Genomic DNA, 14,620 nt, shown 5'->3' with positions numbered 1-14,620 from the left:
AATTTCTCCCCTTTAATTTGTAATATATTCAGGCTTGACAGTACTAATTTGCACGGCAAAGTAATTTGGGCATAAGAAGCATATGTCAACACGAGGAGCTGCAGCTTTGTCTCTAGGGAATCAGACTTAAATCTGTCTAGTTACAGATATAGTCAATATGCTCATTTTAATTTTTGACCCAGTAATGATAATTTATGAAACTTAGGCTTTTCCTCCTCTTTTGATGATTTGCTTTTCTCAGGAGGGCAAAAAAACCATACTATAATATATAATTATATCTTAGGACTAGTTGGTATAAGCAGTAAGGTCCCAATGTATTGCCTTGTGATGGACGTACACCTTAGATGGACAAGTAGCCATTGATCACTGTTTGTTTGGAATTATAGGATTCATTTTCTGTTCCAGAAGTTAAGATGGACTCCAAATTAAGCTTGAATCAGGCCCCAGCAGCTGTGCTATGGCTAAAAAGGAGCCATCGGGCCCCAGGCAATTTACAGATCAGATTCTGGCCTTAATGGCACACCTACAAACAGGGCAATCAACAGCAATAATTAGGTCTTGACTATTCCCTCTGCTTCCAAAAATTAGCATGAAGTGAATGCATGTTTGTGAGACAGAGAAATTGAGGGAGAGGGGAAAGTTACTGTCCAGTCTCAGGACTGTGGGTCCTGCCACTTAGCAATCTATCACTGCGAGGGTACAAGAAGCTGGAGAATCCTAATCTTAAACTTCTGCCTCCACATATTTACACTCATAGTGGCTTGTATACATACAAGAAAAGCAACTCCATGTGGTTGCCATAGTTTGGGATTCTGTACCATGATCTACCTTACAGATGGTCAAGTGAGTTCCACCCTCCGTGCTGAGTCCTCCTACTGTTGTCATGTATCTTATCAGCCGCTGCACCTGACATTCCTAAGGTGCATTCACTTCCTGCCTATGTAGGGGCTGGATAGCTGGAGCAGCTTCTGCAGTTGCTACTCTTTCCAGAGTAGTTTCATGCCAGGACCAGGGAAACCACGATTGAGACCATGCAACAAGCCATGGTGGTATGGAAAAAAACTACAGGACAAGCCATTGTTTCTTATCGTTTCCAAAGGCCAAACTTCCCATGGTGTAACAGGATTAGGAGGGAGGGACATGTTGACGGCACTTTGTTCCATGTAAAACTCTCGAGGAAGCAAGCTCATCCAGCAGGTCTGCTTATTTGTCGTTTGCAGCTTCTGTCGTGGCTGCACTGCCGAAGCGCCACAGCCCTCCCCTCACCTAGACTCTTCCTCATCCCTGGTTCTAAGGCAAAGAGCGGTACTGCCTCGGGGGCAGTGGGGACCTGCGTGCCTTGCCTAGCTGTCTGTGCATTGCAGCAACACCAGCTGCTTCCAGCCTTCTCCCAAAGGCTGCTTCTGTGCATCTCCTCGTCCTTCCCTCCCTTCCTCCGCTCTCTCGCTCACGCTCTCCTCTTCTGCCCACCCCCTCCTGTTCGTCTTGTCCCTGCCTTTATTCTCCCCTTCCCGACATAGCTGTCCCTGCCCTGGCCACCAGTCCTGTGCGGCTCTGCAAGCACCGTCACATCCCCACAAACAGAGTCCCACGTCTCGCTCCTCCCAAGCAGATTCCCGGCCCTGCCCATCATCTCTAGCCACCTCTGGTGGCTTTCTCAGGAAGATGAGTGAGCCCCTCCACATCCTGACATGTGGTAAAATACCTTGACTGGGTTCAGACAGCAGTACAAACCAACAATGATTAAAATCTACCATGATTTGTTGTGTTGTCTGAATCCAGCCAGCTTCAACTGATTCTGAATGCTCAGGCATTAAAAGAAAGAAGTATTTATAATGGATGGGTCAGTTTTTCTTGGTGCAAATCTGATTTAGGCGAGGTAATTGGAACCCTTGAAATGGACTGCATTATTGTTAGGCCTATTGAAGGCAATTGACCCAATGTCACATGCAAAACAGAGGCACTCAAGAAAGGTGGACGTGGTACAGTAGCATATCTCCAATGAAGAAAAGGGGAACGCTGCAGGCACGAGGTTGATCAGGATCTACTGGATCTCTGAGTGATGTGGAATGAATCCATAAGGATTTATGATTCTCAAGTATTTAACAATCGTTGCAGCAAAACAGCTTCCCTTCCACCCTCAATTGTACCGCAGAAATAAAGGCAGCCAGAAATGGATTTTGTGTGCAAGGACTGTGACATCTATTCAGTTCTGGTACTAAAAGCAAATTTCTCAGTTCAGAATTCTTTATTTGTAGCTATTTCCAGAGGGGTAATCGGTGTCAATCTGCTGCGGGAAAAACAGCAGACTTTTAAGGAGTCTTGTATCACCTTAAAAGCTGCATCTAATGAAGTGGACAGCGCTCACAAAAGCTTGTGCTGAATAAATCTGTTAGTCTCTCAGGCATCACGGGCTCTTTGTTGTTAATTTTAACTGTGCACCTGTTACACGAGGCTCTAGTGGGTGGTTCTTGCAGTTCTAGAGTGAACCAAAGCAGACATTGCGGGCTTTAAGTCTGCCCTTCCCTACATGTAATATCCTGCCTTCCAAGACCAAGGCTCATTGCTCGATTATACGAGGAGATGAGGGCTTAAAGCCCCTCTTGTTCCAGGTTCAGCCGTGAAATTGGGGGTGCAGAGCATTTCCTGACATTAGAACTAAGTAGCTGATTCCAGCTGACATTTTTCTTTATCTCTGCTTCAGATCACCATGCTGGCTTTGGGCTCTGGAGTGAGTCTGAGACAGCAAGGGTTTCTACTCAAGGCATTGATTGTGTGCTTGTGATTCCTCACTCAAAATGGGTGGATGGGCTCTTGATCATGATCCTCCAGTTTCACTTCAGTGCTCCAGTTAAAAGCACTTTCCTGGCATTTTATTGTATCTCATTTTACTTCCTTCTATTTCATTTTAGAGTGGGGGAAAAATTGGGTATGCTTGTTGAAAGCAAAAGAAAAGGTATTTCCCTACTTGTGTAATTGTGATTTTCTACTAGAGCAGAGCACCACCTAAAGGTTATGGAGAGGAAAAACACTTTGAATAGTGCTCAGATCTCATTTCTGTTATGTTGCAAATTGACCTAAGAGTTATTGACTTAATAGGAATGGTATAGAAATGTCTTAAATAAATAAATAAATCTCCACAGTGACACCAGAACGAGATAGAGTAACTCGGGCAGAAAAGTTCTTAAGAGGGTTTCAGTGTAGCTTGCCTTGTGCTTTGCTTTTATGAAAATCTAGTTTCTTCCCCAAATGCATTACAAACCAGCAAATTACTTGCCTAGGGTGATGATCTCCAGCCATAATGTTGAAAAAGAAATCTGACCTTCCACTGAAATTGAGGATGTGATTCAGCTTGGAACAGGATGTACTGATAGGGAGAAAAATGAAATGAATCAGTTGTACAAGAGTTGTCAGGATAGAAGAGACTCTGAGTAATATGGAGTTGGGAAACACTGTCCTGGGTGTTAATTTGCAATGAAAAACAACAAAATTGGCTACGGTGTTAAAACAACACCTATCTGTGACAAGGTGGTAGAAGAAAACCAAATTGTACCTGCTGGGGTTTTATACACAAAAACTATGATATCCAATCAACAGTAGCTTATTTCTTTAGCAGTATATCAAAATTATTCAAATGGATGAGTAATCTTCCAGAAAGTTCACATTCACATGAAATTGCATGTAAAGCATTTGGATCATTAAAACTTTCTGGTAATCAGTGCTTCTATAATAATGAGATTCTAATATCAACAAGGGCAAGCAGACAAGAAAAATGAAGTCCTAGTAGAGGTACCTAATGTTGATGTACACAGTATTGCCAGCCATAGGTTGAATATCTGTTCCTAAATGGTAACAGCCTATTTTCCTTCCCTTCCCTCCAGTCTCCAAACGCACACAATTACCCAGATATGGAAGCTGTACCCCTGTTGCTGAACAGCATGAAGGCAGATCCGGAGGAAGACTCCTTGTCCGCAGATCATTTTCAAACGCAAACTGAGCCAGTGGACTTGTCGATAAACAAAGCCCGGTCATCCCCGATCGCTGCCTCGTCTTCGCCGGTGTCCATCACGGCATCGGCATCTTCTCCTTCTTCCACTTCAACATCTTCTAGTCGGCCAGCCTCATCGCCCACAGTAATAACGTCGGTCTCTTCAGCAGCAGCCGCCCCATCAGTATTAACTCCCGGCCCGCTTGTGGCATCTGCGTCAGGCGTTGGAGGGCAACAGTTTTTGCACATAATCCATCCAGTACCACCTTCGAGCCCCATGAACCTGCAGACCAACAAAATGAGTCACGTACACCGTATCCCGGTGGTGGTGCAATCTGTACCTGTGGTCTACACTGCTGTGAGATCCCCAGGGAACGTGAACAATACTATAGTCGTCCCGCTACTGGAGGATGGGAGAAGTCATGTCAAAGGTAAGATCGCGTCTTGCTGAAATGCTACCCAAGTGGCACACGCTGGAATAAGGAGCTGGGAGGCATGGATGTATTGGGATGTTTGTGGGCAGCAAGGTCAGCAGAATGTGAGCTGTTCTGCTCTTCAGCTCCCAGAATCTCTGATGATCAGCTTTGCAGGCAGGAGCTCCTGGGAGCTGCAAACCAAAACAACTGGAGAGCTACTTTCCGCCCATCCCTGATCCCCATTGCAGGAATGATGAGAAAATTAGAAGTAGAGTTTCAGTCTCAGTCTTGTGGTCAGCTCTAGATTACATCTTGTTCTGTGCTAAGGGACTCATGTAACACCTTCCCCCCACCTGGAAATTAATGCTGAGGGATTTTTTCCAATGCTTCCGAACATATTTCTGCCATAATGGTGATTATATATTGCTGCATTTGATCGTAGTAACGGGCAGTTGTGTATTTTAATAGGTCCAGTCATAAATCTGCAGGATTTACTTCCCACCTTATCTCCTAGGTGTCTGTGAGACATGTTCTGCATGCAGAGATGACTTACTTCCCTTGTGGTCTCAGGCCAAATAACACTGATGCTAAAATAGGATTGCAAAATTGTTGTACCTTCTGGGCTCATTTATGTCCCTAAGAGAACTGCCAGTGATCTTTGAGAAGTAATTAAACTATGGAAAAGTCCAAAGAAGCCTTCCAACAAAGTCTCTTCCCTAGCTTGGTAGCTACCAGATGTACTGGGATATGTCCATTGGGTATAGTGTCTTTGACTTCTGAGAGTTCATCTGGAAGGTAGCATGTTAGGGAAAACTGGCTAAGGTTTTGTAACTGGCTAATTTAAAGAGGCGGTCCTACAATGGCCCAGTCTAGACCTAGAAGAATGAGACGATTGTCCCCTAGCTGCTAAATGCCCTCTCCTGACAGAGTGGTAGCAGCCCAGCCTTTTTCGAGACACATTTTAGTTGAGGGTAGATGTGGCTTATATGCAGAATTGGCTTTGGCTACCCTGATGGTTGACTTCATGAGAAAAGGGCTAGGACAAGGGCAACTTTCTCTCCATCTCTTGGGGGCTTTTTAAAGGTTGACCTTTATTTATTTTGATTTATATACCTACCCTAGCCAGAAAGGCTCTCTGGGTGTTTACATAGTTATCTTATTGTATCCATAGTATCATGTAGGACCATCACTGTGACTTAAGGGATAGCAAGCCCTCTTTTGCAGTGATCCTGTTCTTACCTGCAGGATTGCTTGCAGTGGGTAGGTTATTTTCTTGGCCTTCTGAAACTTGTTTCCAGGATTGTCACAATCTGCCTGAAGTTGTTGGAAGGAGACTAGAGGAGATGATGAACAAGGGTCACGAGTATGTAGATGACACTCAGCTCTCTTTCCCTCTTACACATGCACCAAGAGTGGACTTGTATGTCCCAGACCAGGGTCTGAGAGCACCTGTGGGCTGGATGGAGCTGGTGGACTTGGACTGCAACCTGGTTAGACATAAGTCCTGGAGATACACAGTTCCTGGCTCCAGGCAGTTGGTCTGCTCTTGGTGGGGTTAGATAACTCCTATGAAGTATAGCCCAAATCAGAAAGGGCAGGAGAACTGAAGAGGCTGGAGCAGCTGTTGCGCCTTAAACTGTTAACGCCCTTACCAACGTGGTCTAGGATTTTGAAGATTCCGCATGTAGAGCTGACTCTTCTATGTAACGGATACTCAGCCCAGTTGAGGAAGACATCTTGAATTTTTGTTTGAATCAGAATTCAGAAAGACGCGAGAAATTCTACAAGCAACTTCTGTACTAGTGCTGTTGGCGAGGACATGTAGCATTTTGTTGTTGTTATAATTGCTCATGCTGTCTGTTATATAATTGTAAATAAGAAAAGTTTTTCTGTGTGAAATTGTGTTTGCAATGCTCATCAGTACATCTCTAAGTAAACAAAGAGTCCCATAGAATCTGTAAGTGCTACAGTTGTGCTGTCTCTGAAGGAGAAGGTATGTAGTGTTGCCTTCAGCCATTTCAAGATGAGACATGGTATTTATCTTATATAGCATTATATAAGAATATAGAAGGGAGATTATTGTGGGATACGTATGGCTGTGGTCATATAATACCATTGCTGAAAGAATCGAACTAACTTCCAATTTGTTACTCCGCCACGCATTAACCTCTGAGACCCTAAACTACTTGGGGCAAGAACACCTAAGGGAAAAACTTACACTGTTTGGCACCTGCAATTGTTCTCCCAGACCCTCCAGCTTGTGCCACACCTGGCAGAGATCGATCTGATGACTGTCAGGAAGAGGGTCTTTTCCATTGGCCTTGTCCACTGTTGTTGTTGCATTGCGCTTATATCCCACCTTTCCTCCTCTTAAAGTAGCCCAAAGTGGCTTACATAGCTCCATTTATCATCACAGCAGTGCTGTAAGGTCTGTTGGGCTGGAAGTGAGTGACTGGTCCCCTGTTACTCCCCACTGACCAAGTGGAAACCAGGGCCCAGGGCCCCCAGGTGCCCAGTCCAGCACTCTCAGCCCACACGATACCGGCTCTCAGTAATTGCACCCATCCCCGGAATACCATCCCCACAAAACTGAAGCATGTGTTACATCTGGTTTGATTCAGATGCATGTCGGACCATTTTTTTATTTGCCTTTTATTTGATCTGTATTTCTCCCACTCTCATTGGTTTTCCAAAGGCCTTCGGTGCTATTAGGATGTTTTAGTTCTTTCAGTTTTCTGGGAAAGGCAGGACTGGGATTTCTGGAAAATTTTCCACTGCTCTAAATCAAGTTATCTGATTAAGCCTTTTCTGATTGACTCATTTTTACTCCCCGACACATTCTTCATCAGCAAGCATACAAAATATCTCATTTTAGCAAACAGATTTCAACATCTAAACCATACCAATGTGCAGTATAAAAATAAAAAGTTTTCCCAAAAGCTACAGAATATTTGAACTGGAATATTTACTGGGGGCAGATGGGATTAAATTAGCCATACTATATTTTATAAGTTATATGAACACTTCATGTTTATTTGAATATTTGTAAAAATGAAACTACAATAGCATATACTTTCTTGTAAGGTGTGTTTACATTTAACAAGAAATGACTACACCTGAAAGAATTCACTGCTTTTAGGATATATACTCAGAGAGAGTTGGCATAGCTTATATGAACAGTTTAGTTTTGCCAAGTTAATTATCGTAGCACCTCCAGCTTCACTGCAATGCTTCCTGGTTCCATTTCAAGGTGAAAAAATCTGATTCCGAACTAGCCAGTTGTTCTGTTGCATTAAAGGATGGCTCCATTCCCACAGCAGGGAACTGGGGCAGAAAGGTGTTCTTGCGCTGAGATCCTGATGTGGGATTCCATGGTCAACTGGAAGAATGATGGGCTAGGTGACCCCTGTGTCTGATTTTATATGTGTCTTCCTATGTTCTTCAAAGAAACAAGCCAACCATCAGCCAGTAAACATGGTCTTAGTTTCAGTTTTCCTTCAGTTTTTAATTGAAGAATCCTACCAAAAGGTCCCCTCCTGACACTGCTAGGAAACAGTTCCATTGTGTCCAGGAAGATATTGCCATACGAGAGTTTTTTAAACCTTGCTTTAAAAGAATATGTCCTAGATTTACCCATCTAACGTGGCTGATTGCAGTAGGGCAGTCTAGGCATTTACAGATAAACACAAACATACAGTATATGGTATGGAAAATTCTCCATGGGAAAATGCAGGACTGGAAAATTTTCCATGGAAAAGTATAGCAAGAATATAACAACAAGCACATCATTGCTTATTGTTACGTAAAACTGCCATTGCTGTTCTGTACCACCTGGATATGTTTTACCTGATGGCTGCAGCAGAAGGATCCTGAAATAAATAGATGAAACAACTCAGCCCTAAAGGGGAGCCATGCCATCTCTGTGTCGAGTGTAATTGGATCGTTCAGTGCTTGCCCGAGAAGGGGGTCCACTGCATCTTTTCATGAGTCACTACTTTGGGCTTGTTTCCCTCTAATCAGGAAGAGAAATCAGACAATAAAGAAGGCAGACTTTTCTGTGGGGAGGCAAGCCTTATTCTTGTTTGATCTTTTAAAAAGTTACGAGGTATCCAAATCAAGGGTATCTCTCACATAAAAAGGAACTTAGTTTGGAAACACTGCTGTAAGAACTTTTATGCTAGTGGCATGTATATAGTGCTCTTCTCAAGGGTTCAGGGATGCCACGGACTTTATCTTACGGGTCCTCAACCCTGTAAAATAGAACAGTACGGCCACCCCACATATTACAAACAAGGGTCCTGCTGAGGCAGGGATTAAGTAGTATCCTAACCCTTAATTCCTGTGATCCTTCAGGGGATTACAGCTGAGTTAAGATTTGAACAGGGACTTCCCAGCTCACATTTCTAGCTATTACACTGAATCAATGTATAGCTTTTCATGGTAGCGATGATTATGGAGCATTTCATCTGATACGTTTTAATGTGACCTTGAGAAAACCACTACCTTGAAGAAAGGAAGTTTGTGTGTGTGCACAAACCGAAGCAAAGAAGAGGTGAGGATTGGTCCTGGATCGGGATGCTACACCAGGAAAAGAAAGCAGGTGCCAAAATTTCCACCATACAACCTCTTCTTCTCAGCCTGGCTTTCTCTCGTTTGCCTGCCTTAGTGGAAGGAAAGCAGAGGTGAGGTGAAGCAGTGCAATAGTAGAATCAGGTCCGTGTTGTGGGCACTCACGGACAGGTTTTATATTGATTTATTACATCTGTACCACGCCTTTCCTTGAAGGAACCCAAGGTGGTGAACACCCGAAACAACCCTGTGAAGTAGGATAGGCTGAGACAGCGTGACTAGCCCGAGGTCCTCCTTGAGCTGAGCTGGGATTTGAACCTAGGTTTTTCTCGCTTTGCAGCGTGTCCAGTGCACTGCACAAGGTCACTCACAATGACAGCAGAGATAGAAGCAGTGTGAACACCTGCACTGTACCTTGAGAGACTGTGAGAGGGGTTCAGAAGAGGAACAAACCCGGTTTAATGCTGACGGTCTGGTTGGAAATAGCTGCGTGGTCAGCCCTGTTACATCAGGAAGAGAAGCAGCTGTGAAACGCTCGTGTGAGAGACCAAAGTGTGCTGCATAAATATAGGCGTGTTTATTTACTGGTTCACCTGGGCATGATTTGTTCTGGGTAAAATGGCTTCACTCATTGCTGTCCATATGTATGTGATGGACTTGGGGAAATATTTCGGAGGCGAAATGTGCATCACAGTGCGTCCCTGTACCATTCCCTTATTGGACTCTCTGCATGGAATTCCTGATTGCTGCATACAGAAATTTTACGAAGAAGATGATTCCAGGAAAGCACACTTTGGCAGCTCGCATATTTACTTACAAGAAAAACCAAATAGGCATCGGTTGGTGATACAAGAAGGTTAAATTATTGTCCTTGGTTCGACATCTATGCAAAGAGAGGCATTGCCACTTAGGAAAAGGGAACTGAAATGCCGGTTCTTTCCCAAGTACAACCATTGCGCACAGAGGGAACTCTTTGGGAGTCCTAGAAATTTAGGATCAAGCATCTTATTACAGTGCAAGATTTTATGATGGTGAAAAACCCTATGGCACCTCTTCACCATAGCAGGCAATATCAGGGTACAGGCTTCTGCAAACCACAGTACTCTAGGTATGTTGAATTAGATACCCCATCATCTGTCATCCACAGGTGGCTGGGGATGATGGGGATTGCAATCCAGGCCATCTGGACGACACCGGATTGACTTTCGGAACATTTAGAGATGCACTGGGGGAAATAATACCATCAGTGCCCACGGGTATGGTGGCTGCATTATTACCCCCTCCCGTCTCAGAGGCAGTATGCCTTGGCATGCCAGCTGCTGGGAACCAGGACTTGGTAAATGCAATCTCACACAACTTGTGGGTTCCCACAGGCAACCGGTCAGCCACGGTGCAGACCAAATGCTGGACTAGGTTGACCCTACGTCTGCATCAGGAGGGCTTTTGCTGGTGCTCTGAAGTGTGAGTAACCGGATATTCACCACGGTCCAGCCTGTTGAGCTGAAGTTAAGACTAGTTTGCCTGAAAAAATAGTCACAGAGGCTTAGGAACAGGAAGAACTGGGCAGGCAAGGTCACTTTTAGATTTGTATGTCTTGGGTAGAAACCTGAGCTTAGAAAAACTGTGTCCTGTGTTGTTCAAATCTGTAATTGCTTTTCTTTCCCCTGGCTTTGTTTTATGTCGGGTGGTGAATCAGTTATATATTAGATACTTGATGTGATTTAGGTCTTAACACTCTCGAAAAATCGATTTCCTGTAAATGAGTGTGAGTCCTACAATGTTCCATTCAAAATGAAAAAGGGTTCAAGTTTTTTGCTATGGAGAAAAAGACCTATCTTCATAGTAGGTGTCTTTGAATTATACCCAGGTTCTCACTTCATTTGGGATGTATGTCATTGCTCTTAATCCTGTGCACCCATAGCAAATGATTTAACTTGTGAAATTACTATAAATAACAACTTTGATTGGACAGAGTAATTAACAGCCTATGGTAGATTAGCAGCAAAATGCGTGTTGTATGAAAACTAAGCTCACCTTCCCTGGAACGATCAACAGCAGTTAACTGCTTAAGCTGCACAGTCCCATAAAATCTCCATAAAGCCAGAAAACTGTGGAATACATGCAATCTTGCCATAAATTGTAATAAAAATTACTCCATAGACTCTATATTATGATCATTAAGTTCATGGATGCTGCTGTTGTGTACATAAAGTTTTATGGAATAAATCGACCACTTTTGCTACCCCCATCGGAAAGCAAGCTGTTTTTGATTTAAAAGTTGATTGGTGGTCTCGGAACATTTTTCTAAGAGAACAAACCATTCATAATGACCTGTAATGGAAACAGGGTGGAGGAGTGAGGAGAGCTCTTGTTCATTTGCTCTGCATTCTTTATTATTAGCCTTAGAAGAAGTTACGTCTTTTCTGCAAGAAACACATTCGTTTGAGTTGTAAGGGTGGCCTTTCTCCTTAGGACAGCTCCTCTGAGGTATATTAAATACACCTCTGCCCAATATTTCACTGGCCTTTGTTTGGGATGTCTTATGCCTGTCTACTTTTGTTTGAAATGCTAAGGAGTACATTTAATTTTATCTTTTCTTTGGCATTGTTTCTCCGCCCAGCAAGGCAATGAAGCTTTCACTTCTCTGGGGTGATTTCATTTTGACAAAAAACAAAGCAAAACCAAAATGAAACCAAACCGGTATCACTAAACTGGTAGATAATTGTTTTTCTACTAACCCTGTTGCTTTAAACTCTTTAAGCATCAGGAGAAACTCCCAATATTATCTTGCCCATCAACTCCTGTGCTTGATTTGGGGTATATTCTAGGAGGGTGGATTCTATTAGCATGTCCACTGAGATGGCCACCTAAAATCCTCCACCAAACTCCCCTGTGACTGCACTGGGTAGACAAACCACAAATGTCATTTAGGCATGGTTTCCATGCTTTTTAAGGCATCCCAGAGTTCTCTTAAAAACCAGTGCATCACCTCCGTGGTTCCTTTACATTAAAAAGTGAACATTGACATACTGTAGGCTTTTGAAAACAGTCTCTAAATGCCCACCAACATTTTAGACGGAACAGCATATTTGGAATTTTGAGGAAATGTTGTCCTGTCTAAAATAGCTACCGAGGTGGGGCTGACCCATTCACAAAATGGCTGCCGTGGTGGGCATGAGTGAAAGAGCATCAGCTCTGGGAAATGGTGAGTTAAAGCACTCCCTTGTCGCCTGCCTTCCCATCTCAGGGAGCTGGTTTCTGTCAGGAAGACCCGTTTTGTTAAACCACAGTTTTTCCAGGCAGGGAAAGTGTGTTTTAAGTGTGTCACCAGTCAGTCTATTCCTACTTCTTCCAAGCAAATCAGGACAAAAGGCATCCTAACAGAAGTCTTCATTATGTTAAATCTGACTATCTAATCCATGTCTGTGATACAAAAGAAGAGTATTGCAGAAGTCAGTGAGAAAAGACACCAGGCAGTTAGAATACTGAACAATGAGGGAGATGTGACTTAATAATACCAAATTCTATCCAACCCAAATACGCCCCTCCTTTGTAAAGCAGAGTTAGCTCCATTTTCAGGGTGGAGCATACAGTTTATGGACTGATTGCTGGGAATGGCTGGTATTGCTCAACTGGTCCACCCTCTTATCCCGTCGCCAAGGCTATTAGGCCCTGCCCCTGCTCAGCTCATTTTGTTCTCCAGAGTCACAACCCCCAAACTTGCTAGTGTCTGGTTCTCAACAACTGCTTGGCTGATCCCGAGGGCCTTGGCATTTCAGCTGCAAATGCCAGCTCCATCTCGTCTTCTTCCACCTCTGAATCAGTATTCAAGTCAACAACCTTGAAGGCTATATGATGGGAGGCCAGATCCAGTCCACACAAAGTTCTACGAAGCGCTGGTAGAACTTTGCTGGTAGATCTTTCTTGGCACTGCCAATAGGTAGTCAGGGACATCATGCAGGATGAGGGAGGAAAGGTGCACCGTTTTTCCCAGCAGCTGCCTGTGGAGAATTTTGGAAGCCCCAGTGCACGATCGCGAATGAGCCTTGACTGAACCGTGCTGGGAAACTACAGCTGTGTCCGTACGTTCCTAAACTGAAGAGGATAACCATATGAGGAGAGCTGCGCACAAGCCTTGACCCATCTTCTGTTGTGTCCATTGCCCTCCACCCATGGAAGGCAACTTTCTGAGGAAGAGAGCCTGCTGCATTGCTGGCTGCTGTCCATGACATTCAGCGTGCTGATCTTCCGGCAGGTACAAGAGGCTCCCCACGTCATGAAATAGGGTTGTGATGATCCTTCCTAGAATCTAGCCTTCTTCTGACGCTTGGACTGCTTCTCGTGCACGGCCCTTGCTTCGGAAATGAGCCAAGCTGATGGACGGCCCGCAAATGCTTGCGGGACTCTGCCTGCACAGCTGGAGACCTTCTCCTACAGCATATGCAGCACAGACAAGGACCACCAGTCGCTTGCACGGAAGGGGAATGCGGCTCACGCAGCACCTGTGTGGACTTGCTTCCTGGTGGGCACCCATGCAAATGTGGGGCATGTTCACCCACAAGTTGGACTCCTGGGAACCAGAAAGTGGGCCAGGGTCCACAGAATCCGAGGGAATTTCAACCCCAAAACCTGATTCCTCACGCATCCTTGTCATGAAGTCACCTTTCAGCAGTAGAGGGTGAGAAATATGATAATGGAAGAGGCATGGTAGCATACGTTCTGACCTCATGCGTGTTTTCTACCCACTTTAGGAATGCTTGAATAGGGGCTTATATTAGCAGGCATCTCTAGCCATATCAAGTAGGATCCCAAGCTTGTGTTCTGAAAGCTGGCAAAGATGCATGCACCTCTAAATGTAAGAGCTAAGTATGCCTCTGTTTAAATCCAGAATAAGAACAGTGTTCCATGTGTCACAAGGTTTTGGAGCCACCAGTTTAGGAGAAGTAAATATGCAGTACCATCGTCATCCTCCTTACCACTCTTGGTCATTTGAGTCTTTCATGTCCTGTGGTGGCACTTCACCCTCAGTTGGTTATATTTCGAAGCCCAAAGGAAAAGCAGGCTTCTCAAAGAGCTTTAAGAACCAGTGTCCATTCTTCCACCTTTGGTTTTTCTGCTTGGTAGCATGGTATTTATTTTTAAATAATTTTGCATCAGTGCAGATTTATGTCATGACAAAATGCACTCACACCCACCTTAAATGTGGGAGTTTATTCCAAATATAGGGTGAGACTTGCTTTTGTTCTTTAATGCCAAGCCAGTTTGTGAGAATTAATCATCTTTGGAAGTTGCTAGATTTGTCCACAGAGATGTATTAAGCATTAAGCCACCTTGAATTCATTATAATTCAGGATGTCTGGTAGAGTAGTAGTTATAAAAAGTTGACATTCAGGCTCTCCAGGATTGCAAGTTTCAGTGATGTAATCCTGATAATAGTTCATCCCCACCCTGCCTTTTTAAAATAAACGCATGTCTGTTTCTTAATTCTTGAGAATAAATGAAAATATTATAGATTTGGCCTTGTGCATTGAAGAATCACATGCACACAGAAAAGATCTACAAGTTTTGAGAGTGCCTCACTCTAAAGAACATATGTGCTGTTAAAACTTCCTGAATTTCTTTAACAGAGCATAATTCCCCATATGAT

At 43.8% G+C, this 14,620-nt stretch overlaps 1 protein-coding gene across 6 annotated transcripts in view; it reads left to right on the top strand.

Moving 5' to 3' along the window:
* The window catches only part of KLF12 (Kruppel like factor 12), a 225,014-nt gene that overhangs the window by 123,036 nt on the left and 87,358 nt on the right, over window positions 1-14,620 (top strand). For all 6 annotated transcript variants that reach the window (XM_044437799.1, XM_044437800.1, XM_044437797.1 and 3 more), the window contains one exon: window positions 3,882-4,419. In XM_044437799.1, coding sequence (XP_044293734.1) covers window positions 3,882-4,419 — 538 coding nt within the window. The remainder of the gene's footprint in view (window positions 1-3,881; window positions 4,420-14,620) is intronic.

The sequence above is a fragment of the Varanus komodoensis genome, unplaced genomic scaffold (assembly GCF_004798865.1).
Source record: "Varanus komodoensis strain SLA01 unplaced genomic scaffold, ASM479886v1 scaffold31, whole genome shotgun sequence".
Lineage (NCBI taxonomy): Eukaryota > Metazoa > Chordata > Lepidosauria > Squamata > Varanidae > Varanus > Varanus komodoensis.
This window is presented reverse-complemented; position numbering and strand designations above follow the sequence as displayed.